We start from the raw sequence: 25384 nt of genomic DNA on the forward strand, positions 1-25384 counted from the left end.
TCTAGCTTCTGCTAGCTTCATGTATAGTTTTTCTACCGAATTAATATATAACTAGAATTATGCAAACAGACTTAAGGAAAAGGCATGTAAGTCATGTAAGTTCATACAAATATGACACTTTTTCTAGACAATCCATATCTTGCAAAATACATCGCTAAAAATTGTAACCTTTAATTTTGTTGTTGTGCAGTAAAAACCCATATGGGAACTTTCAAAAGTTGGCAGGTATGTAACAAGTCTTACTATTTTTATGCTCCATTTATGGGCAATATGTTTTCTAGTCTGTCCGTCCGTCCTGCTTCTGGTTATAAAGTTTATGGTCGAGGTAGTTTTTGAAATCCAATCAACTTGAAACTTAGTACACATGTGTTCCTCTTGATATGATCTTCTTAATTACTGCCAAATTAAAGATTTTACCTAATTTTCATAGTCAACTGAACATAGAAAATGATTGTACGGATGGGAAATCCATGTACTTATGACCTTTTCTTGTTTGAAGAAAAAAAATACATTTTAACGATAATGGAACAAAGCAGCCTGGGTAAGTGGGGCTGCTTTTATGGTAATTCAAGTTACCTTTTATTCACCTTCTTCCACTTCAGAGCTATCAGCTCTTTGATTGGCTTATAACTATGAAACCAAAGCATCTAGAGCAAATCTGACAAGAAGTTTAATTGTTAATCAAGTCAATATCTATCTGCCCTGAATTTTTCTGATGAATTGGACAACTGGTTGTTGGGTTGCTGCCCTCCAATTGGTAATTTTTAAAGAAATTTTGCCGTTTTTGGTTATCTTGAATACTATTATAGATAGCGATAAACTGTAAACAGCAATAATGTTCAGCAAAGTAAGATCTACAAATAAGTCAACATGACCTAAATGGTCAATTGACCCCTTAAGGAGTTATTGCCCTTTTTAGTCAATTTTTAACAATTTTCATTAATTTGGTAAATTTATGTAAATTTTTACCAAATATAGTTCTCTGTTACTAATGGGCAAAGTTCATTATAGATATAATTGTAAGAAGCAAAATCGTTCAGTAAAGTAAGAACTTCAAACACATCACCATCACCAAAATACAATTTTGTCATGAATCCATTTGTGTCCTTTGTTTAATATGCACATAGACCAAGGTGAGCGACACAGGCTCTTTAGAGCCTCTAGTTCATAAATCTTAGTAATCCTTTACAAAAATCTTCTCCTCTGAGGGCCAAACTGGGCCAAATTAATCCAAACTTGGCCACAATCATCTTTGGGGTATTTTGTTTAAAAAAAATTGTCCGATGAACTGGCCATCCAACCAAGATGACCGCCATGGCTAAAAATAGAATAGCAATAATGTTCAGCAAAGTAAGATTTACTAATAAGACATGACCGAAATGGTCAGTTGACCCCTTTAGGAGTTATTGCCCTTTATAGTCAATTTTTAACAATTTTCATAAAATTTGTTAATTTTTACTAACATTTTCCACTGAAACTACTGGGCCAAGTTCATTATAAATAGAGATAATTGTAAGCAGCAAGAATGTTCAGTAAAGTAAGATGTACAAACACATCACCATCACCAAAACACAATTCTGTCATGAATCCATCTGCTTCCTTTGTTTAATATTCACATAGACCAAGGTGAGCGACACAGGCTCTTTAGAGCCTCTAGTTTTGTCATGTCGTTTTCAATTTATTTTCAACTAATGAGTTTGAGTGTCCATTTGTAATGTTTAGCCTCAACAAAGGCACATGAATTGTAATGAAAAATCGCTTCAAGAAAATCAATCTCTTTATTTTTTTCCTTACAAAACATTAAGTCAAAATAGGAGAATTCAAAACCCTACTGTTTTTTTTTATATTCATTTATACATTTGTAGGCATGGATGTGGACAATAGGACCTATGGTTATTTACATAATTGAAAGAATTGTAAGATTTGTGAGAAGTCAGCAGCGAGTTGTTATCACCAAAGTAAGTTATTCCCAACAGTTTTCTATACATTGTACAGAACAAGCTTTAATAAAAGCGGATGCCATCAGCTCTGCCACCAACTTTCTATACATTGTAATGAGCAAGCTTGAAAAAAACATACTGGTCAGTCTCATTGACACATTTCCCATTTCCATTCTTAATTTTATTGTACATTGAGCTTTGCAACAAACTTACATATATACACATACCTTGAGCTTTGAAACAAACTTTCTATACATTGTACTAAACAAGCTTAAAAACACATGCTTCTAGCGTTGAAGCACACTTTTTATATATATTATACTGAAGAAGCTTTAAAAAACCCCACATGCCATCAGCTCTGCTAACAACTTTCTATACATTGTAATGAGCAAGCTTAAAAAACACATACTAGTACCTTGAGTTTTGCAACGAACTTTCAAAACATTGTACTGAACAAACTCAAAAATAAAATGCCTCAAATTCTGCCCCCAAATTTCTATACATTATACTGACCAAGCATAACATGAAACCAGGCTATAGGTATATAATAGATATAAGAAGATGTGGTATGAATGCCAATGAGACATCTGTCCATCCAAGTCAAAATTTGTAACAGTAAACCATTATAGGTCAAAGTAAGGTCTTCAACACGGAGCCTTGGATCACACATAACAGAAAGCTATAAAGGGCCTCAAAAATGTAAAACCATTCAAACAGGAAAACCAACAGTCTAATCTATATAAAAAAAGAGACTTATGAACGACATTTGAAATTCATTTGATTTAATAAATATTAAGTATTGAAAATTAGGATATTTAATGTTGAAATTCCAAATAATATATTTTTTTCATTTAACATGCCTAATGTGAAATATATAAAATATGTAGATTAGTACATGTGATTTGATATGTAATGAGAGGAGCATTATAACTTAGAATATTATTTAATTTCAGGTAGTAAAGCATCCATCAAGAGTATACCAGTTAAGAATGCAAAAGAAAGGATTTAAGATGTTACCAGGACAGTATATATTTCTACATTGTCCCAGCATATCAAAGCTTGAATGGCATCCATTTACTTTGACATCTGTAAGTGTACTTATAATATAAGTTATATGGTTCGCTACTGACCCCCTACGCATCCAAAGAGGGTTAGTAAAATCCATAGGAGGTCAGTAGTTAACCGTATAACGAATTTATGGGACGCTGGTCTTTTTCTGCTGCGTTTTGTTGAAAAATAAACAATGAAACACAACAACGTTAATAGATGACGCACCATTAACGCGGCATGAACCCCCTATGAAACTTACTAACCCCATACGGTCTCATAGGGGGTCACCATGTGACGGCGTTTAACCAATCACAACGTGATAATTCATCTGTGGTCCGATAAAGTGGTTTAGTTGGCATTGATGGATTGTATTTTTTTTCGCACAGCTATGCTAAAATAGAAGCAAGAGATACCAGAACATAGTTTGGTCTTAAGTTATACCACTGTTCTGGGTGATGGGGAGGGTTTGGTGCCAGTGAACATGTTAGAAACTTGTAATTCAGTTGGTGTTGTTTCTTTCTGTTTATCTTTTATGTTTACTGTTCATTGTTTTGTACACAAGTTTATATATTCTACTTCTTATGAATGTTTCAAATCTAAGGCATTGTTTCAAATCCTTCAATTTGTCAATGAGGTTTCTCAGGATGCTACCAAAGTGTCAAGTTTGTTTGTTCCTATTTGTTTTGTGTTTGAGCTTTTGATTTTGTCATTTGATTAGGGACTTTCCTGTGCATTCTGTATTTTTGTAATTTTACTTTTTTACATCTTGTGAAATTTTCTCCGTTTTCATCTAAAATATCATTTAGATACTTTGTTTTCTTTAAAATAATTAAGTGACAACTTTGATTAGAAATAATTTGGTAATTTTATAAATTGATTGGTAAATGGTGAAAAAGCACATGCAAAATCACTGGTACCAGAAGCAAATACTTGTTCTATTGTTCCTTTTCCATGACTCTTATATTTGTAAAAAAATAAAAAAATCATAGAAATTAATAAAGCTTGTGACGAGAATTTAAATAAAAATGATTTATATAATTGTTACCAACTAAGCCTAATCTCCAACTGATGGATGAAAGTTGTCTCAGTTATTCCCCCTATACTGTTATTTCATTAGTCAAAAGTTTTCATTACTTTTCTGAGTTTATAAAAGAACAAAACAATACATATTACTGATAGAATAAGTGAGAAATAAAAAAAAAAAAACAAGATACATGAAAATAGTTGTAGGTTTTTTTATTCTATGAAATGTTTTGTCTTTTTTTAATTACATAATAGTATACATTTGATAAAAAGAGTATCTCTTTTTTGAAAATAAAAAAAGACTAATTCCTCATCTTTCAAATATCCCTTAGGGTTATACAAAAAAAGAAAGAAAAATGACGAGTCCAGAACCAATCCTATATATACTAATACATACTCTTTGATTTCTATTTTGTTCAATTTGATATTTTCTTCTATGTAGATATTTTTTATTTTTTGGGAGTTTCGGTAAAGGTTTTCCTCGTCAGGTATCCGGAGCCCCTTAAATATTAAAATATTTAGTCAAGAAGGAAAGTTCAAAGCATCTTTGCTCATAGAATTTAATTTCCTGTATATTCCAATACGACACCTGGTAAGTTTGTATTGAAGTATTGTACTCTAAAGTCAATCAATTAATGTTTTGATATATATACTACTGTTTTTTATGTTGTGACTTTTTTCTATAATAAATGTTTTGTCTTTTTTTTTTATTACATAGAGGTATACTTCTGAAAAAAAAGTATTTTTGTTTAGAAAAAAAAGACCAATTCCTCATCTTTCAAATATCCTCTAGGGTTTAACAAAAAAAGCTGAATTAGAATATTCTATAAACAAAAAAAATGCATCAAGATTACTCGGCATGAGCTTTTATTGTATAGGAATATGAAATACTTTATTTAAACAAAAATTCACTTTTAAGTTGAAATGTATGTAGTGAATATTCTTTCACAATTGATTTGTTAAGGACATGTACTAACAGTGCATATGGAAATGTGCGAACTCAGGATTAATTTCGCTTATTTTGCAATTGCACCAAATGCATAAAAATATGCAATATTTATGTGAAGTGCTTTTTATACAACAGCAATCGTATATTGGTATCATGTTGGCGTCGTCGTCTGCGTCATCGTCGTCGTTCTCCTCGTCGTCCGAAGACTTTTGGTTTTCACTATAACTTTTGTATAAGTCAATAGAAATTTTGACACAAGGTCCCAACAGTTTAGGAATTAGGGGCCAAAAAGGGCCCAAATAAGCATTTTTCTTGGTATTCGCACCATTACATTAGTATAAGTAAATAGAAATCTATGAAATTTAAACACAAGGTTTATGACCATAAAAGGAAGGTTGGGATTGATTTTGGGAGTTTTGGTCCCAACGAATTAGGGGCCAAAAGGAGCCAAAATTAAACTTTTTTTGATTTCATCAAAAATTGAAATATTGGGGTTCTCTGATATATCGAATCTAACTGTGTATTTAGATTCTTAATTTTTGGTCCCGTTTTTAAATTTGTCTACATTAAGGTCCAAAGGGTCCAAAATTAAACTTAGTTTGATTTTTACAAAAATTGAATTCTTGGGGTTCTTTGATATGCTGAATCTAAACATGTACTTAGTTTTTTTTATTATGGGCCCAGTTTTCAAGTTGGTCCAAATCGGGGTCCAAAATTAAACTTTGTTTGATTTCAACAAAAATTCAAAATATGGGGTTCTTCAATATGCTGAATCTAACCATGTATTTAGATTTTTAATATTTAAAACCGGTTATCAAATTGGTTCACATTGAGGTCTAAAGGATCCAAAATTGAACTTTATTTGATTTCATCAAAAATTGAATTCTTGGGGTTCTTTGATATGATGAATCTAACCATGTATTTAGATTTTGGATATTGGATTACCACAAAGGGATGGTAAGATTTGTCTTTGGGAGTTATGGCTCAAACCGTTAAGGAATAAGGTGCAAAAAAGGAGGGAAAAGGGTTTCCAGGTTAAAGGACAATTACTTAAGTACAAATCATAATTTAAAAGCAGTGTAAGGTTGGTAATTGAAACTCATTTTAATATCTCACCTAAACTGCTCTTAAATTATGTATATTGGAAATTTGCCAAAAACTGTAGTTTAATGAACTTCATTGGAAATTTGCCAATATAAAATGTTGCATTGGAGTTATCGTTCTTTGTCCAGAATAGTAGTTAAATCAACTTAAATCATGACTGTATGACATTTTATATTTTATGATGTATTTAAATGAGTAGTTATTGTTGAAAACTCCATAAAAAATTTGAATTGAGATCATTTTTGGAATAAGGGAAAGGGGGTAGTGAAAAAAATTGGTGGGGTTCAATTTTTCTTATTTCAGATTTCAGAAATGAAAAAGAAAATTTCTTCAAATATCAAAGGATTAATATTCAACAGCATACTGAATTGCTCAAAAGCAAAAAAAACATTTTTAGTTCATTAGACCACATTCATTCTGTGTCATAAACCTATGTTGTGTCCATACTATCCCCAACTGTTCAGGGTTCGACCTCTGAGGTCGTATAAAGCTGTGCCCTGCGGAGCATCTGGTTTATTATTTGACGAGCAAATCCCCATCCCCTTTACAACCATCGTGAAAAGTTTTGGGTTCAATGTTTAAAACACAAACCTCAATATATCAACTTTAAAAGTATAAAATCTGTGTACATATGACTGTACCAAATCAGGTTTATGACAGTTGTTTTTGTTTCGTTCAATTGGTTGATAAAAGTTTTATGTTTGATGTTGTCAGTTTTAATTTACTTCCCCCTATATGAATTTACCTTGGAGTTTGATATATTTGTTTTTCTTTTCTTACAGGCACCAGAAGATGATTATTTCTCTGTTCATGTCAGACGAGCTGGAGATTGGACTGATGCTCTGGCTAAAGCCTGCCATATTGATGATGATGACTACACAGCTACATCTAAACTACCAATGTAAGTTGTAAGTCCCCTTCAGTCAAAGGAAACGACTTTAGTTTTGTCTGTCCTTCTGTCTGTGTGTGTGTGTGTGTGTGTCTTTCTATTTGTCTGTCTATCAGTCAGGCAAATAAATCTTTTACACTTTTTTCTTCAAGATAATAATTTGATATTTGGCATCTTTCTTTATCTGACCAGTAAAAATTTAGTTTTGGTCTGATGATTTTGTGCAGAAGTATGGTCCTTTAACAGTTTTCTGTGCTTTATATACAACTGCAAAAAAAAATTTGGGATCGTTTAATGGTATGATGTTATCATCTGCATCGTTGTCTGCATTGTCATCTGTGTCAAATTCATCAATTTTGTTTTTAAGGGATTCCAATTTTTTTTTGCAATTTTTGCAATTTCAAATTTTTTAAAAGTTTCAAGAAGAAATCTTTAATTGCACAGTATTGTGCAATAGATTTGTATGATCTTGGCCTTTGTTTAGTGTAAGAAATCTATATAATGTCAAAAATTTGATCACAATCCAAAATCAAACAGTATCAAGCTTGAATAATGTGTCCAACTGTCAGGGTCCAACCTCTGCGGTCAGAATCAGGCTGCGCCCAGTGAGGCATTTTATTTTGTTATGCTAGCTGACATTGAAACATGTGTTTATTAAAAAAACATAGGTTTAACACACACTGAGTTTCCCTAATGAAGTGTACCATGCTGATAATAGAATATGGAGAACTAAACACAGGTCTGGATTACAAAATAAAAAGCCTAGTATATTTGATGAGATGTTTTACTTAATCATGCTCTGATATCTGTTGATACATGGACTTATCATATTGAAAGGACATTGGTAGGTTATATCAATTCATATTCATAAAACTGTGTATTGAAGATAGGTTTGATCCTTGGCCAAGTAAAACTAAAATGTGCAAATAAGTCTTTGTCACACATTTTTTTCTGGTGAGATGTTATTTTTTAAGCATGCAAATTAAAAATCAGAGTTCCTTTGTCTAGGTCCTAGCATAGCATATATTCATATCATTTTAGTATATACCCATTTGTGTTTTTCCTGATATGCATGATATATCTGCCACTGGACATTAAACAAAAACCAATCTATTATAGCCATCAATAAACAAAATAATTAGAATAACCACTTGACAAATTAATGTAACATTCCAGGAAACTCTAAAGTGAGCGTCAGTGTTTTAGTGTTTTTGTTTTGGCAATTTAATATTGATTACCAGTGTATATGCTCCAAGGACTCCAAGGCAAATTCAAAAAAGGAAGTCCATAAAAACTGTCAAAATTCCTTTAAATCAACAGAAAAAGTGAAAAACAAATGCCATATTCCTGACTTAGTACAGGCATTTTCTGTTGAGCAATTGTCTTGTATTGGAGATCAGAAATGCAGATCTAATTGTATCAGCTAAACAGATAGGTGGTAATATTGTGTGACTGCAGACATTTTGACATTCTTACCGGGCTTAGTGTGAAGGTCTTGTACCAAACAGCCTAATTGCTCATATTACATTATCATGTTCTTGTCCTTATATGCAATTAATTTAAAATTTAAATTTAAAGTGCCATTTATCTTCAACATAATAACTTTTGTAGTATGTTTTTTTTATTAGTTTATTGTTTTGTTTTCTTAAATGAAAAATGTATCATAAGAAAGTAATTTGTGTTGTGTTTTCATATAAGTACCGGTTTATGTATTTGGTGAGAACAATAACAAATGTGGCTTTAATTCTGAATTTAATTGATTATAGATTTAATATATGAAAAACTAAACACTATATACTAGCTCTTGTTTAAATTTGATGAGGAAAAGCTTATTCTTCAGTTTTCTTTTAGAGCTCTCTTTTAGATTGTTTATGAATTTGAACAAAGATTTAGTTTCATTCAGACATTTCTACTTCATATAATTTTGCCTTGTCAGAATTTCCAATAGGTGTTGTACAGCCTATGTAAAGTTGTCCATTGTTTCTGAAAGCCATAGAATATGGATGTTGTATTCCGACATCTCTTGTGTTGAAGTAAGTAATGAAATGTCCCAAACTATTTAGAATGTGTAACGTATGGAAGTTTAGGTTTGGTACAATGATTTTATTGGACGGTGTGGTCGCTATTCCTACTGGTTTGAATGGCCGTGTTTTAGTGTTCAGGTCAGGGTGACCACTGTATGTCTGTAAGATCTCTCTGTTGTGACCAATGAACAGGACTCTTCCTCTTCCATCACTGTGTTGTTGATCCACTAGACATATATGGCCATTTTTGGTGCTAGAAATGTTTTCAGTGTACGTAAAAAGACGCTGATTATTTTTATCGCGTTCAAGTAAAGATTTCTGTCGTCCATCCTTTTCAATAGAGATTATAACACGTCTTCCAGTAACTGGAAACAAGGGTCCACTACTTCTAGTCCCAATTAAAACTGTGTTGTTTTCCATGACGTGGATAGCTGTCGGAATGAGTGGATCTACATCAAAGTTGGTGTCAACTATATCCCCAGTGCTTCCATCAACCATTTTGAGCACCGAGTCACCTCCAGTAATGAGAAGCAAGTCATTTGACTTATTTTCTGCCATGCCAAATACCTTCATTTTTAAACTAGAACACGTTTGAAGGTTTTCATCTAGCTTCACTTGATGTAAAATGCCTGGTGAATTACATGTAATCCATACAGAGTTGTCAGCCCCTGAAGAAATATAATCCACTCTAGGTATTTCAGTATGATACTGTTTCATAACTTTGAAATGAATTTTATCAGTGACCTCATAGAATGATCCAATATTATTTTCACTCACTTCCCCTGGTAAAAATGTAGGTATTGACTTTAGTTCAAAAGGTTCAACAGGTTCAATGTCTTCGATATTGTTTTTTATTTTTCCAAAATCATCAAAAAATTTGGCAACATTTCTTGACTTTACAATGTCTTCTAATTTTGAATGACAAGTTTCTAAACTTTTCTTCTGATGTGAAATATTCTTTTCTTCTTTTTCCGTATAATTATGAATACCTTCCCATTTTTGGTCCAAGTCTTTTGCTAGTTTTTCAGTAAGACGATCAACAGCATTTTTCAAAATTACATTCTGAGAATGAATTTTTCTCTTTGTTTCCCTATATTTTGAATTTTCCGTCTTAACAGTGTCGATCAGTTGAGCTTTCCTTTGGCCTAAGATTTCCATATTTGATCTTATTTTCTTTTGTTTATTCTTAAGTTTTTCCACTTGAATTTCATATCCTTCACCAATTTCCAATAGTGCATGTACGTTGTGTGTTTTTGAAGTACAAATCGGACAGACAATTTTGTCACATGACAGGCAGTAACGATTGCAAACTTGCCCCAAATGTTCAGCACACTTAATGTTTCTAAAATCCAACTTGGAAGAATGTTGTGCAGCAACTTCTTTTATGTCCATTACTTTATGATCTTTTGCATTTTTTATGTTTGGATGAATTCTCAATTTACATTTTTCACACATAACTATATCACATTGCAAACATTTCCATTTAATGTCTGTCACAGATTCACACAATTTACAAAATAAATTTCCATTCATAGTAAGACTCGCCATAATAGCGTCCATGAAATTATGTAAATTAAGTACACATACTGGTAGATAGCTATCTTAATCCTTTAGGACTTTAAAGATTTTAAATTTTATCAAGTGGTCAATGGTCATTATCGACCATTGTAAATATAAGAGGTCATGATCATGAATATATAAATAGAATAAGGTCAAGGTTTAGAATGTAAATGTTACACTCATAATATATCATAGTTTAAATAAAAATTGATAAATAAATTTATAAAAAATGGAAAAATGACAATATTTTTGCCACTTATAGTTACTGATCAAAATGAATTTAAAAAAATGGAAAAATGACAATATGTTTACCACTTATAGTTACTGATCAAAATAAATTTAAAAAAATGGAAAAATGACAATATTTTGACCACTTATAGTTACTGATCAAAATAAATTTTAAAAAATGGAAAAAAGACAATATTTTTACCACTTATAGTTACTGATCAAAATAAATTTAAAAAAATGGAAAAATTACAATATTTTGACCACATATAGTAATGATAGTTACTGATTAACATTTTCATATTTTTATATTTATATTGATATTAAACAGTAAATGATTTATTATTAATTATAATTATAATTTCGATTTCTTTTTTTGATTTTGCTCTTCGCATGTTTAAGTACTGATACCAGTGGCTGATCCAGGGGGGGGGGGGGGGGGAGGGGGAGGTTTCCGGGAAACCCCCCTTTTTTTGGCCGATCAATGCATTTGAATGGGAGCATATAGTTGGAACCCCCCTCCCCCTTTTACTCTGGGTTGGGAACCCGCCCTTTTTAAAATGGCTGGATCCGCCACTGTGATACGTCCTTGATTTATAATCTTTGAGTTTCTCAGTCTTCCTTTTTATGGTAAATCCAGACAATTTTTTAGCTCACACAATTTATAAAGTGTTAACTATTGTTAATATAATCAAAACTGACAGTGAAAAGGAAAATAGTGGGGTTTTTTTTTTTTTTTTTGGCATTTAGGACAGTTCCAGTCTCTTAAAAACAATTTGTGTGGTTTTTTTTAAAAACAGGCTTATGTTGATTCCATTAACATAATAATGCATGAATTAATTTATATTTGATCAACTAAATATATCAGAAATGAGGCTCCCGCAGGGTCAAAAACAACCTGCAACCTCCGGGCTTTCAAGAGGCGACCTTCGACCAGAGGGCCTTCTTAAAACGACCTGCGACCTGTAAAATTTGGAAAAAAACGACCTCCAACCGACTTCCGTCCTGTGTGTTGGGAAAAACGAACTGTACATTTCCTTTAAAAACGTCCTCTCGACGAATTAAAAGGGACCTTGAAACCTGAGGGGGGTACCCTGTGGGAGCCTCAGAAATCATCCCTTTTTGAATATACTCTATCATTGTGGTACGTTTCCTGTTACATTTATGTGGTAAAATGGACCATTCAGAACTGTTACTGATGATATATTTTGCTATGAAGTTGATGTCTTGTTTAGTAGAGTATTTCAAGGCTTATACTCACTATTTCAGAGGGTCTGTAGATGGACCATTTGGAACAGATACAGAGAATGTATTTTTCACTGAAGTTGAGGTTTGCTTAAAAAGAGAATATTTCACAGTATTTTCTCATTATTTCATGGTGGCTGAAGTTGGACCATTTAGTACAGCTACTGAGGACATATTTTGGTATGAAATTGATGTGTTTGTTTAAGTAGAAGTCATATTCCACATCATTTATTTAATATAATTTCAGGGTGGCTGTAGATGGACCATTTGGTACTGCAACTGAGGACATATTTTGGTATGAAGTTGATGTGTTTGTAGCCGCAGGAATAGGGGTTACTCCATTTGCATCTATATTGAAACACATCAGGTAAGGAAATCAACTTGAGCATTTAAAATTTAAGTAAGAAGGGATTGCATCCCCTGAGGTAATTACTTCAATAATGAATGATTTTTGCATAAGCAGAAATATATAAGGTTTGAAAAAGAAACATCACGTTTCTGAGTGATGGGGTTTAATTTATAAAAAGGGGACTTTTCTAGTTTTCTGACAAAAACTAAAAAATGCTTTCATCAGTTCTCATGAAACTTTAGGGAATTGTTTATATCTGTTAATGTAAGGTCCCTTTAGAATTTTTTTATTTTTCATTTTACATTTCGGAGTTATAGGGTTATAGTAATTCATTAAAAAAGGGGAGATTTTCCTGTTTTTGGACAAAAACTCAAAAAAGCTTTCTGCAATTCTCATGTAACTATAGTGAAATGTTTATATCTATTGATGTAACCTTCTTTTTGATTTTCATTATTTTCCAATGTGACAATGATGAGTAATTGAACTCATTGAAAATATGATGGGCATATCATAAGCTCATGGCGCAGCTGTTTTTTTTGTGTTTTTTTTATTCAAATGTCATTGATCCATGATGAAATTGACCTTGCATAAAATATAGCTGTGTTACTAAATTTAGGAATTAAACACAACTAGTTGCAGTATAAACAGTGTTGCTTTTGATTTAAAAGAACAATACATGTATTTGCTTTTATATATAATTGAAATACTATCAATTAGAATAAGTCAAATATATCTTCTCTCATTCGATCTATCTATATACCAATATATTAATTAATGTATCTTCTTTATTAACTCAACACAAGTGTTAAATCACTATACCCTTAGTTTCTGAAGAAGGCAGTTTAACCTTAACTTATACTGGTGTCTGTGTTTCTATTCATTCATATTTCTGTTTCTTCATCAATTCATCTGTCATTCATCTTTGTATCAGACAGAACGTGTATGGTGTCAATCAGCAAAACAAGAATTTGCTTTTGTTCTATGTGTTGCTGTAATTTTTTATAAATTGTATAATGGTCTTAATGGTTTTTTGAATCCTGTAGATACCAGTGTATGAACCCTGACGGAGAAATGAAGTTAAGAAAGGTATATTTTTACTGGGTCTGTCCGGATACTAACTCATTTGAATGGATGCAAGAACTTCTACAAGAATTTGATACTCAGATGGCTGAACAGGGAAACACAAGTTTCCTAACCTATAATATCTACTTGACCCGAGGCTGGGACAAAGACCAGGTAAAATATGAATGTAATTTAAAGTTATATTTTATGAATAGATGGACTGAATGGATGTTTATAACATATAAAAGGATGAAAAGTGATGCTCAAACTAATGGGTAGAACAACAGACCACACAACCAAAAACAAAACTTTTCTGACAAAACAAAGACCAACAACAACGACCAACAAATAGTCCAGTTAGCTTATTTTTTTATTTCCTCTTTGGTAATATCTCCTCAACTTTTTAGGTTCTTATACAGCATTAGCTTCCAGATATGCTTTGGATGTTCCTGATGTCTGCATGCAATTTATAACTTGTTGTTTACATTATTTTACATAGTAATTTCTAGGCTCAGAATATAATTTTTCATAGCAACATAATCTTACGCTGTAACTTTCAGGCTCATAACATAATTATACACTGTAACTTTCAGGCTCATAACATAATTATACGCTGTAACTTTCAGGCTCAAAACATAATTTTACATGAAGGCGATGAAGCAGACCCAGTAACAGGACTACAGCAGAAAACACATTATGGCCGACCAAACTTGGACAAAATATTTGAAAATATTTCTAAAAACCATGCTGGGTTAGTACAAAAATGTTTATCAATATTTATATTGTTACTAAAATGAGATATGATCATAATTATACATAAATCGATTGAGGTCAGGGATAAAAGTTATATTTGGAAAGACGTTGTAGAAACATGCCAAAGACATAAAAAAATCAAAAGTTTTTGGTGATTTAGACTTAAAATTTCATAAAGGGAATGAAGAAGATATTTGGTTATGCTGGAGAACATGTTCTTTTCATTAATATTTTCACTTGTTTAAAGTATCTAATATAAAAAAGAAGAAGATGTGGTATGATTGCCAACGAGACAACTGTCCACAAGAGACCAAAATGACACAGACATTAACAACTATAGGTCATCGTACGGCCTTAAACAATGAGCAAAGTCTATACCTCATAGTCAGCTATAAGAGGCCCCGATAAGACAATGTAAAACAATTCAAACGAGAAAACTAACGGCCTTATTTATATAAACGAAAAACAAATATATAACACATAAACAAACGACAACCACTGAATTACAAGCTCCTGACTTGGGACAGGCACATACTCAAATAATGTGGCAGGGTTATACTAAACATGTTTACAGATATGCTATTTTTTTTATGGATTAACTTAATAACAGGTTTTGGGTAATTGATAGTTTGAATTAACAATTTGTACATGTTAGAAATAATCAGAAATTGTAATGACATCTACACTATACTTCCAACCTTTGAAGTTTTTTTCACATATCTGAGTTCAACAGAATTAGGTTTAACTGTAGTAAAACAAATAAGAATTATCTAAAAATTTATAAAAATAAAGCCCTTTTAATTTATCATTGTCCGTTTTTATATTCAGTATTTTGAGTTTATATATGGGAAAAGGGGGAATAACTATGTAATCTTATTACTATGTTTCTATTACAGGATAAGTGTTGGTGTTTTCTTCTGTGGACCAAGTGGATTATCAAATACTCTTCACCAAGCCAGCAACAAACATTCCGCTGTGGATAAAACTGGGGCAAAGTTCTTCTATAATAAAGAAAACTTTTAATTTCTACTCAACAAGTGATGTTATACTTTACATGCATTTTCAAATAAAAAAAAATAACTGGGCATTATTGTCTATATATATATTATTTTAAGGCATAAGAACCCATACAGATCTTCACTAATACAAATATTATTGCAAGAAATTTAGGAATACCCTGCATTTTATAACAATTAAGCAAATTTACAAACATTCGGTAAAAAACTTTAAAAAAACTCGACTTACTTTCAACAAATCGAATATGATATTGATTTAGTGTTCGTGCCATATAGCCCCCAGCGGCATCAGTTACCAGTGGTCTAGGAGGTCGAGCTTCTGTATCATGAGCTGTCGACACTGAGGTTGTGAGGTCAGCTGCTGTATCATGAGCTGTCAACACTGAGGTTGCTCTTGTGGTCTAAGAGATCGAACTGCTGTATCATGAGCTGTCAACACTGAGGTTGTGAGTTCGAGCTGCTGTATCATGAGCTGTCTGTATCATGAGCTGTCAACACTGAGGTTGTGAGTTCTAGCTGCTGTACCACAAGCTGTTAACACTGAGGTTGTGAATATATAAATATAAAAGAATTGAAATGAAAACCAAGTGCATTAGAAAAATGATAATAAACTGGCAATATGAATTTTAGAAAAATCTTACAAGAATGTAGGATTAAAATCACTTGCAATGAAATTTTCTAATAAATTTATATTTCCATGGGGCATTTCCCTTTTTGAAATTGTAGCTTGGCACTGAATTTTATAATTATCTGAGACTTTGGCATCCGTAAAAAATGTGTCTTCTTTAAAAAAAAAAAGTTATACATAAGCAAAGTATGCTTACATAAATTGATATTTTCATCAAAAAAATATCCTATAAGTTTAGAAATCATAAAAGTTTCATTACATACAAAATAATATGTCTTTTTTAAATCGAAATAATGCATAAACAAAGCATGCTGGTTAAATTTATATTCTGATTAAAAATTATAATATAAGTATCCCATTTTGTTTGAAAATTTAATAACTATCCAAAATGCTTTATTTATAAGCATACCAAAACCATTGTCTTGCTTCTGCATCATTTTTAGTCTTGCACAAGAAAGATGCTGCTCGTCCACTGCAGATAATACTTGTTAAATGTGGTTTTACTGGTTTATAAAATAGTTTGTTTATGATTTGTTGTTTAGCGAGAATATTAACACAATTGGTTTTATTTTTTATTCTATGTTTGTAATACTATGCATTACATTTGAACACACTTGTTAGTGCAAAGTGCATACCAGGTTCTGGTAAAATTGGTTTTTCATTTGGTCAATCCTGCCACCCCTCGGCGCGATCGATTGAAAGATGTTGAATGACGGACTGTTAATTTCTCTGCTGTTTGTGTTCTCGTTCGTATAATTTACATAGTAACCAAATAATAATGAAGATACATGAACATGTTATGAAGAAACAACTTAACTGTCACCAGTATATGAAGGTATGTGGCCGTAACATCATGGACATGTTGTGTGCTCTAGTTTTCACAAGTTGTATGTTCCCTGAATCACAATTGCACATTTGTTTATAGTTGTCCTTTTCAACGTGCTATATGCCTGTTGTAGCTCTTCATATACGACTCGAACAAAGCGTTTGTAATATTTACAACGATTCGGTCGAAGTGGATGATATAGTTTTCCATTTTTGAACTCAATGAATTCAATAAAAAAAATCATTTATTTTAAAGAAAAATTCTGTAAAAAAACCGTCAAAATAGCAAAACTCTATATAGATCGCTATGTTGTCGCAGCCGACACACTAGCACTAATGAGGATATTTGTCATCTGAGTTCATCGTTGAACTTTGCATCTGACTTTACAATTTTAGCTCGTTAAGTCATAATTAGAGTGCTATATTTTACATCTACAGCGCTGGCCTCTACATTTCAAGCATCGGACATTAAATCTCCAACGCTTGACTTTATATCTACAATGCTGTACTTTAGAACTCCAGAGCTGGATTTTGCATCTCCATCGCTAGACTCATATCCCCAGCGGATGACTACAAAGCTTCCGCGCCTTACACCATATCTACAGCTAAACTTTACACCTCTTCAACTTGATTTTAATCTAAAGGGATTAACATTATGATTAACATTATATCTACAGCGTTAACCTTTACGTCTCTACCGCTTGAAATATTTTTCATTAAATAACCAACAATCTACCAAGCTAGCCTTGATTCCAGCGCTCAAATTAATATCTTCAGTGGCAGACTTTACATTTAAAACTACTGTTACAGTAGCATGGAATGGATTTATTCATTCAGCGCCTGACTTTAGGGTAATGCTAGATTTATATCTTCGTTGCAGTGTTGCATGTCTCCAGTGGTAGACTTTGCATCTCCATCGTTTGACTTTGCATCTCAAGGGTATGACTTTAAATCTTTGACTCTTTACTTTATATCTATAGCCCTAGATCTTACATCTACAGCGCTGGACTTTACATCTACAGCGCTGGACTTTACATCTCCAGCGCTTGACTTTGCATCTCAAGGGCTTCAAACCTTGACTTTAAATCTTCGACGCTTGACATTTATATCTATAGCACTCGATCTTACATCTTCAGAGCTGGACTTTACATCTCAGGCGTTGAACTTTGCATCTCCAGCTCTGAACTTTACATCTCCAACGCTTGACATTAAATCTTCTGTTCTTCATATCTTAAACGCGCTGCACTTTGGCGCTTTCATTCATATCTACAGCACTAATATAATAAGTATATATATCTACAGCGCTAACTTTAGATCTACAGCACTCAATTACACCTACATATCTAGATTTTACATCTCCAGCGGTAGATTTTACTTCTACTGCGCATTTACATCTAAAGCGGTATACTTGACATCAATAGCGCTATACTTTACATCTACAGCAATGAACTTTGCATCTCCAGCGCGTTCTTCTACGCCGACAGTGCTGTGTTTTAGATATCAAGCGCTGGATCTTCATTGATTGACTAAAAATCTAACTCCCTTTGCATCCTATCTACTGCGCTAGATTTTAAATCTACAGGCACTAGACTTTTCATCTTGAATGATGAACGTGCATTTCCAGCACTTGTCCTTAAATCTTCTGTACCTCACATTTTAAAAGCGCTGCACTTTATATCTCCTGCGTTTGACTTTGCATCCCTAGTGGGTCTAGCCAATGCTTGAATTTAAATCTTTGGCGCATTAATTCATATCTACAGCACTAATATAATAAGTATATCTACAGCGCTAACTTTAGATCTTAAGCTCTCAGTTACACCTACATATCTGGACCTATCTCCAGCGGTAGACTTTACCTCTACAGAGCATTGCTTTACATCTAAAGCACTATACTTTATATCTACAGCGTTATACTTTAACAGCGCTACACTTTATGTCTAAAGTGATGGACTTTGCATCTGCAGCGCTTTACTCTACGCCTACAGTGCTGTGCTTCAGATATCAATCTTACTCCTTTTGCATCATATTTACGGCGCTAGATTTTAAATCTACCGGCACTGGACTTTACATCTTAAACGATGAACGTGCCTCCTCAGCGATTGACCTCAAATCTTCGGTGCTTTAATACGTATCTACAACGCCAAATGTACATCCACAGCGCTAATTTTGATCTACAGCACTGGACTACATCTACAGCGCTAGACTTTGCATCGCCAGTTCTAGAGTTAACGTCTTCAGCGCTTGACTTTACGTATCTAGCGCTGGACTTTACATATCTAGCGGTAGACTTTACTTCTACAGCGCTATGCTCTACATCTACAGCGCTAACATTTACGTATACTGCACTGGATTTTAATCTACAGTGGTGAACCTCGCATCTCCAGCCCAACACTTGAATCTAATTCTACGGCGGTTGATGATATAAAAAAAAGAAGATATGGTACGATTGCCAATGAGACAACTCTTCACTAGAAACCAAATGACACAGAAATAAACAACTAATCGTCACCAGACGGCCTTGAACAATTAGCGAAGCCCATTTCAAATAGTCGGCTATATAAGGCCCCGATTTGACTAATTTAAAACAAAACGAGATAACTAACGGCCTAATTTATGAACAATCAAATAAATGAAAAACAGATATGTAATTGTACATCAACAAACAACAACCACTGAATTACAGGCTCCTGATTTAGGACATGCACATACACATCAACATACGACAACCATTGAATTATAGGCTGCTGACTTGGGACAGGCACATACATACAGAATGTGGCAGGGTAAAAGATGGCATCGAGATCAAAACCCTCCTCCTAACCTGGGACAGTGGTGTAAAGGTACGATATAAGAACAAATTATAAAATTCCGTTGAAAAGGTCTCTGAAAAGACTCTATATCTACGTATACAGAGTGGGACTTTACATATCCAATGCTAGACTCTACATCTACAGTGCTGTACGTTAAATCTCGATCCAGAGCTTTATTCTAAATATCCAGCTCCTGAATTTGTATCTCGAGCGCTTTACTTTAAATCTTCGACACTATACCCCATATCTATAGAGCTAGACATTACAACTACAGAGCTTGACTCTAAAACGCCGAACTTTATCTTTCTATCCCTTTCAAATGCGTGATTCTACATCTCAACTGATGGATTTTAAATCGTCAGGTCTTGACTTCCTATACACTTTACATTTACAGAGCTGGAATGTATATCTACAGCGGCGGACTTAGACTGCACCTCCATCACTTCACTACATCTTCAGAGCTAGACCTTACATCACCAGGGGTAGACTTTATGTCTACAGCACATGCATGACTTTACATCTACAGCGCTATACTTTACATGTACAGCACTAAACTTAATATATTTTGCGAAGAGCTTGCATCGCCAGCGCTTGACTTGCATCATCTGTGCTTTACTTCATATCTAAATCGGTAGACTTTACGCCTACAGTGGTGTTCTTTAGATCTCCAACGCTGGACTTTGCATCACCTTTGATGGACTAAAACTCTTCGGCGCCAAATGTACATTTACCGTAGGGGCAGCGCTGTACATTGCATTTCCAGCCCAGCACTGTGTACAGCGGTTGATGACTCTATATTTACAGCGTGGGAATTTACATATCAAGTGCTAGACTTTACATCTGCTGTTTTGTACGTTAGATCTTGATCCAGTACTTTATTCTAGATGTCCAGCACCGGACTTTGCATCTCTAGCGCTTGACTTTGCATTTCTAGTGCTTGAATTTAAATCTCCGACACTTTACTTCATATCTACATCGCTGAACTTTACATCTACAGCACGTGAACTTAAGATGTACAACGCTGAACTTTACATCTCTAGCGATGATGTATTTTGCCATCTTAAATAGCGCTGTCCTCGACATCTTCAGCGCTGTCCTCGACATCTTCAGCGCTTGAAGTTATACATGTATATTCAGTGCCGGAATAAGTGTGAACGGTTTTTTTCTTAAAAAAATATCAATATACAAAGAATTTGTTAAACTTGACATTAAGCAAGTTATCAGCCAATTAATCAACTGATCAACCTACCTATCAACCATTCAAACCGGTTGACCAACACATTGATATGACGAACGTTTCATCAAATTGTTGTTATGCATATATTTATCAACCAACCAACCATTCACATGTAAACTATGATTTTTTTAGTCAATATGCCATGAATGAGAGGTTGTGGCCAAATAATCTTTATTGAAATGAGATCGGACAATACTAATACAACTGCAAATATCACTGACCAAGCTCTAGTGGTTCTCGTGCAACTGACATAATCACACGAACTAATATTAGTAATCAATTGACGCCACAACCACCGGAAATAGCACACGTAGTCTTCCTTCTTGACTTCGTCGGGGCGAGTGAACAATTGCTGAAGCGCAAATGGTCACAATTATAATAATATAAATGGTTGGTTGCATTATGTTCAAGAGGAGAAAATATCTAAGATATGATGATTGATTGATGTTTACTTTGCGCCGTCTTATATATGCAATCTAGTAAGATATGTTGACTGGGCGTGGGGAAGATACAGGAGGGGTAAAATCCATAGGAAATCAAGGGTGAGACAAAACTATGGCAAATAAAAAAAGAAGAGAAAATAAAAACGGCATTCCATGCATGACATCGGTTATGTTCTTATGTATTTTATGATTGTATAATACTTAACCCCGAACGGAAGGGATTGAATCAGTTTAATTGAGTTCTAGAGATGGCATGTCAGAAACTGCTAGTAGTCCTTTGTTAATTTATGTTTTATTGTCATTTTGTTTAGTTTTGTTTTGTTACCTATTCTAACGTCTCTACTGTGCTTATTGTTGTGTGTTTGTTTTTTTGTACATTGGCTAGAGGTATAGGAGGAGGGTTGAAATCTCAAAACACATGTTTAACTCCGCCGCATTTTTGAGCCTGTTGCAAGTCAGGAGCCTCTGACCTTTGTTAGTTTTATGTTTGATTTTTAATTTTAGTTTCTTAATTGTGTATAATTCGAAGTTAAGTATGACGTCCATTATCACTAAACTAGTATACAATGGCCAACTGAAGGACTCCTCCGGGTGCTTGAGTTCCTCTCAATAAGTACTAACAACAATGTGATTTGACTGTAATACTTTCCAAAAAATTAAAACATGAATTACAAATATAATAGTATATGTAAGTAGTAGCAAAGGTATAATCAAAATATACTTTTATTTCAATTCAAATATCTACAATTCTCTTGTGACGACTTTATGGGCCAACGAAACAAATTATTTACTGTTTAAAATTCCGATTAAATAAAATGCTCCTAAAACACATTTAATTCACTGTCTGTATATTGACATCTTTTTTTTCAGAACACATGTAAAGTTGAATAAAAACAATGAATAGACGAATAAAATTAAAAATAATTCAAGTTTAATGATAACAATAAAATTCAAACAAAATAAAAGTTAATTTAATATTCATCTGTTAAATTGTTTGTTCAACAACCAGAAATATTCACTTCGTATAACTTTGCTTTCTCTGAACTTCCTACTCCTGTGGTACAACCGATATACAATTGTCCCGTGGTTCTTGTGAAGCAAAGGGAATATGACTTTGATATTCCTATGTCACCCATGTTAATATGCGTGATCAAATGACCACAGTTATTCAGTATATGAAATATGTAAACGTTTAATTCTGCCACAATAATATTGTCAGACGGTGTAGTAACAATGCCCACAGGTTTGAACGGATTGTCCGCATTATTGACCTCCTGATAACCGATGTAGATCTGTAGGATATCTCCGTCCCTATTTAGCACCACAACTCTACCTCTACCATCCTCAGATAACTTATCAACTACACATATATTCCCGTTATCTGTACTGGTGATACTCTTCACACATGCAAATATCCGGATGTTGTTTTTGTTATGTTCATGGATAGTTTCATGTTCTCCTTTCTGATTCATCACAAAGATAGCCCGTCTGCCCGTTACCGGGAATGGTTTCCCTACGCTCTTAACTCCTACTATGACTTTATCATCTTTGGTCACATGTACGGCAGAATAAGCTAATGGGTCCACATTATAAATAGAATCAGTAAGTTTTCCTGTTGTACCACTGATTTGTTTCAGTACTGATCCACCCGATGACAGAAGTAGGTCACCAGTCGGATTAACCGCCATTCCATAGACTTCAATGTTAAATGCTGTTTCTACTGTCAGTTTATGTTCTACTGGTTTTACTTTCTGTATCACGTCTTGATCACTTATCCACAGAGAATTGTCGGCACATAACGATAGATAACCTACTTTAGAAATATCAGTTTGGAATTGTTTAACGATATGTACATTGACGGCATTAGACACAACTTGTAACGATCCCACGTTATACGGTGATATTTGTCCCGGGAGAAATGATATGGTACCGGGATCGATATCATCTATACTGACTGCCGTTGACAGCTTTTTATACTCGATAAATACTTTTTCGGCTTCCTTAGATTGAATGAGAGCTTCGGCATTTAAAATGATTTGATTTAAGCTATCTTGGACTCTCTCGATTTTCCTTGTGGCTTTTCCCACCTGAAATTCATACCATTTTTTTTTTAATTCACTTTTTAATTCTTCTGTATATTTGTCAGCTGATTTTTTAATTTCAATATTATGAGCCTCCATTTTAAGTATCAAATCTTTGTATTGTTTACTGTCTTTCGTATCAACCGGACTTATTGTTCCTTTTTCTTTCGTCAGATCCTTAATTTTTTCTTTTGCTTTTGTTGTTTCAGTTTTTATTGTTTCCAGTTTAATGTTGTAACCCTCGCTTATTTCTACAAATCCATGGCCATTGTGGATTTTAGAAATGCACGACGTGCAAACTAACATATCGCACGTTGTACAAAACATAACGGCAGACTGTCCTGTGTGTTCAGAACATTTTAAATTGCTAAAATCTAGAGTTTTAATATGAACCCCGACATCCTTGATATCTATGACTTGATGATCTTTAGCAAATTTGAACTTTACATGAATTTTTTCTTTGCATTTCGTACACATCAACATGTCGCAATTTACACATTTCCATATAATTTTAGTTTCTTCTTCACATAAATTACACGTAGCAGCGAGGAGCTTGTTCTCGTTTAATAGACTGAGAAAACGCCATTCTGGTATAAAATTCAATATTTCTGACTATTTTACTTCCTATTACTGTAACTTAGTATCGGGTAGAAGTTAGGACATGTGGTGTTTAAAATCCAAGGTCGGTGTCATATGACGATCATATATAGATATGTGGGGGTCTGGATTGCACAGTCTTATAATTTCTGTATCCTTTAGTTGTGTATGTCTTGTTTTAAAATTTCTTGATAATTTTCTCCAATTATTCTCAACTCTTTACATTTTAGCAATTATTTTCTATTAATTTTTGTTATAGTTTTCTTCATTCTTTTTTTTTTTTACCTATTATCATCTGTTTTGTAATGATCCCAGCAACACCTCATATATTGCAATCTTTTAAAACCCATTTAAATATGTTGGTGAAATAAATTTTAAAACAAGACCCATTCCAGACCCCCACATAAATTACTGAATAGAATTAAAGTTCGAAGATATTTTACTTATATTATAAAGGTATATAGGATTTGTTTTTTTGAGACAAGTGTCTGTGGTTCATCTTTAGTTTGTGAGGTTGATCATTTGAGATCTGAAAGTCTCTAATGACTGTGCTGTTACAATCTCTGGGGGAAGCTTGTTCCAGTCTCTGGTGCTGTTCACAAAGAAGAACCATTTCCTGCAGTCTTTGTGTGCTGTTCATAGGCTGATCTACATAAACATATTATTGTAACTGTTCTTCGATTTGTGCTATTAAAATACTGGTTCTAAAAAAAAAAAATTTTTTTTTTCCCTATTGCCAAAAATTATTCTGTTTTTCAAATATTGTGTTGTCTATGATTTATTTCTTTGTAATTGTTTAACCTCCTCAAATATACAACATGGCTCTGAACACAAAATTGCTGATCGAGGAAAGTAAGAAAGCAATGGAACAATCCGATAATGATTCAAATATGAATAAAATCTTAAGGATCCTTGAAAAGATAGATGTGCGGCAACAGAAATTAGAGGATAAGCTCTCCAAGATAGATGAAATGAGTCACTCGCTTAGTCAAATGTGCAACAAAATCACCGAAATTGAAACATCGATATCAAATTTAGTCAAAAGAAATTCACTTATTGAAAAAAGTGTGGAAGACATAGGAGGGTTGCTTGACACTGTCGTTGAAAGGTGTACAAGCAATAAAAAAGAAATTGAGAATATGAAGAGAAGAAACACAGAAATTGAAAGGCAAATAGAAAATGACAATCTGAAAGAAAATTTTAAACAAATAGAACACAGCCTTCTTGACTTAAGGTGCAGATCAATGAAAAACAATCTAATTTTCTCAGGGCTAGGTTTTCAACAAAATGAAAACTGTGAAGAAAAGCTTCGACGCTTTATGCACAACGAACTCGGAATAGAATTCCATGTAGAACTTGGAAATGTCCATAGATTTGGAAAGCCAGGACTTAATGGCGCAAAGCCTATTGTGGCAAGGTTTTTATACAGAAAAGAACTAGAAGCGGTGCTTAGAAACACAAACAAATTAAAAGGAAAGAGCTTTGGAGTTAATGAACAATTCCCGGAAGAGATTGAAACTCGGCGGAAAAAATTGTACCCGGTTCTTAAAAAAGCTAGACACGAAGGGAAACAA

At 33.4% G+C, this 25384-nt stretch overlaps 3 protein-coding genes across 3 annotated transcripts in view; 1 reads left to right on the forward strand and 2 right to left on the reverse strand.

The window, feature by feature from the left end:
- Nucleotides 1-15258, forward strand: part of LOC139491821 (NADPH oxidase 2-like) — a 30968-nt gene extending 15710 nt beyond the window's left edge. Inside the window, exons 9-15 of the mRNA XM_071279692.1 lie at nt 1866-1958; nt 2894-3028; nt 6849-6967; nt 12257-12376; nt 13402-13594; nt 14047-14171; nt 15070-15258. Of these exons, the coding sequence (XP_071135793.1) occupies nt 1866-1958; nt 2894-3028; nt 6849-6967; nt 12257-12376; nt 13402-13594; nt 14047-14171; nt 15070-15196 (912 nt within the window). The 3' untranslated portion in view covers nt 15197-15258. The remainder of the gene's footprint in view (nt 1-1865; nt 1959-2893; nt 3029-6848; nt 6968-12256; nt 12377-13401; nt 13595-14046; nt 14172-15069) is intronic.
- LOC139491822 (uncharacterized) lies at nt 8813-10651 on the reverse strand. Its single transcript, XM_071279693.1, has one exon. The coding sequence runs from the start codon at nt 10537-10539 to the stop codon at nt 8851-8853; it is 1689 nt and encodes a 562-aa protein (XP_071135794.1). The 5' UTR covers nt 10540-10651; the 3' UTR covers nt 8813-8850.
- A 6587-nt stretch (nt 15259-21845) lies between the features above and the next one.
- On the reverse strand, nt 21846-23872 carry LOC139491823 (uncharacterized). Its single transcript, XM_071279694.1, has one exon. It carries the CDS (start codon nt 23694-23696, stop codon nt 22131-22133), a length of 1566 nt encoding a protein of 521 aa, XP_071135795.1. The 5' UTR covers nt 23697-23872; the 3' UTR covers nt 21846-22130.
- Nucleotides 23873-25384: the final 1512 nt, after the last annotated feature.

Source organism: Mytilus edulis, chromosome 10 (genome assembly GCF_963676685.1).
Source record: "Mytilus edulis chromosome 10, xbMytEdul2.2, whole genome shotgun sequence".
Classification (NCBI taxonomy): Eukaryota; Metazoa; Mollusca; class Bivalvia; order Mytilida; family Mytilidae; genus Mytilus; species Mytilus edulis.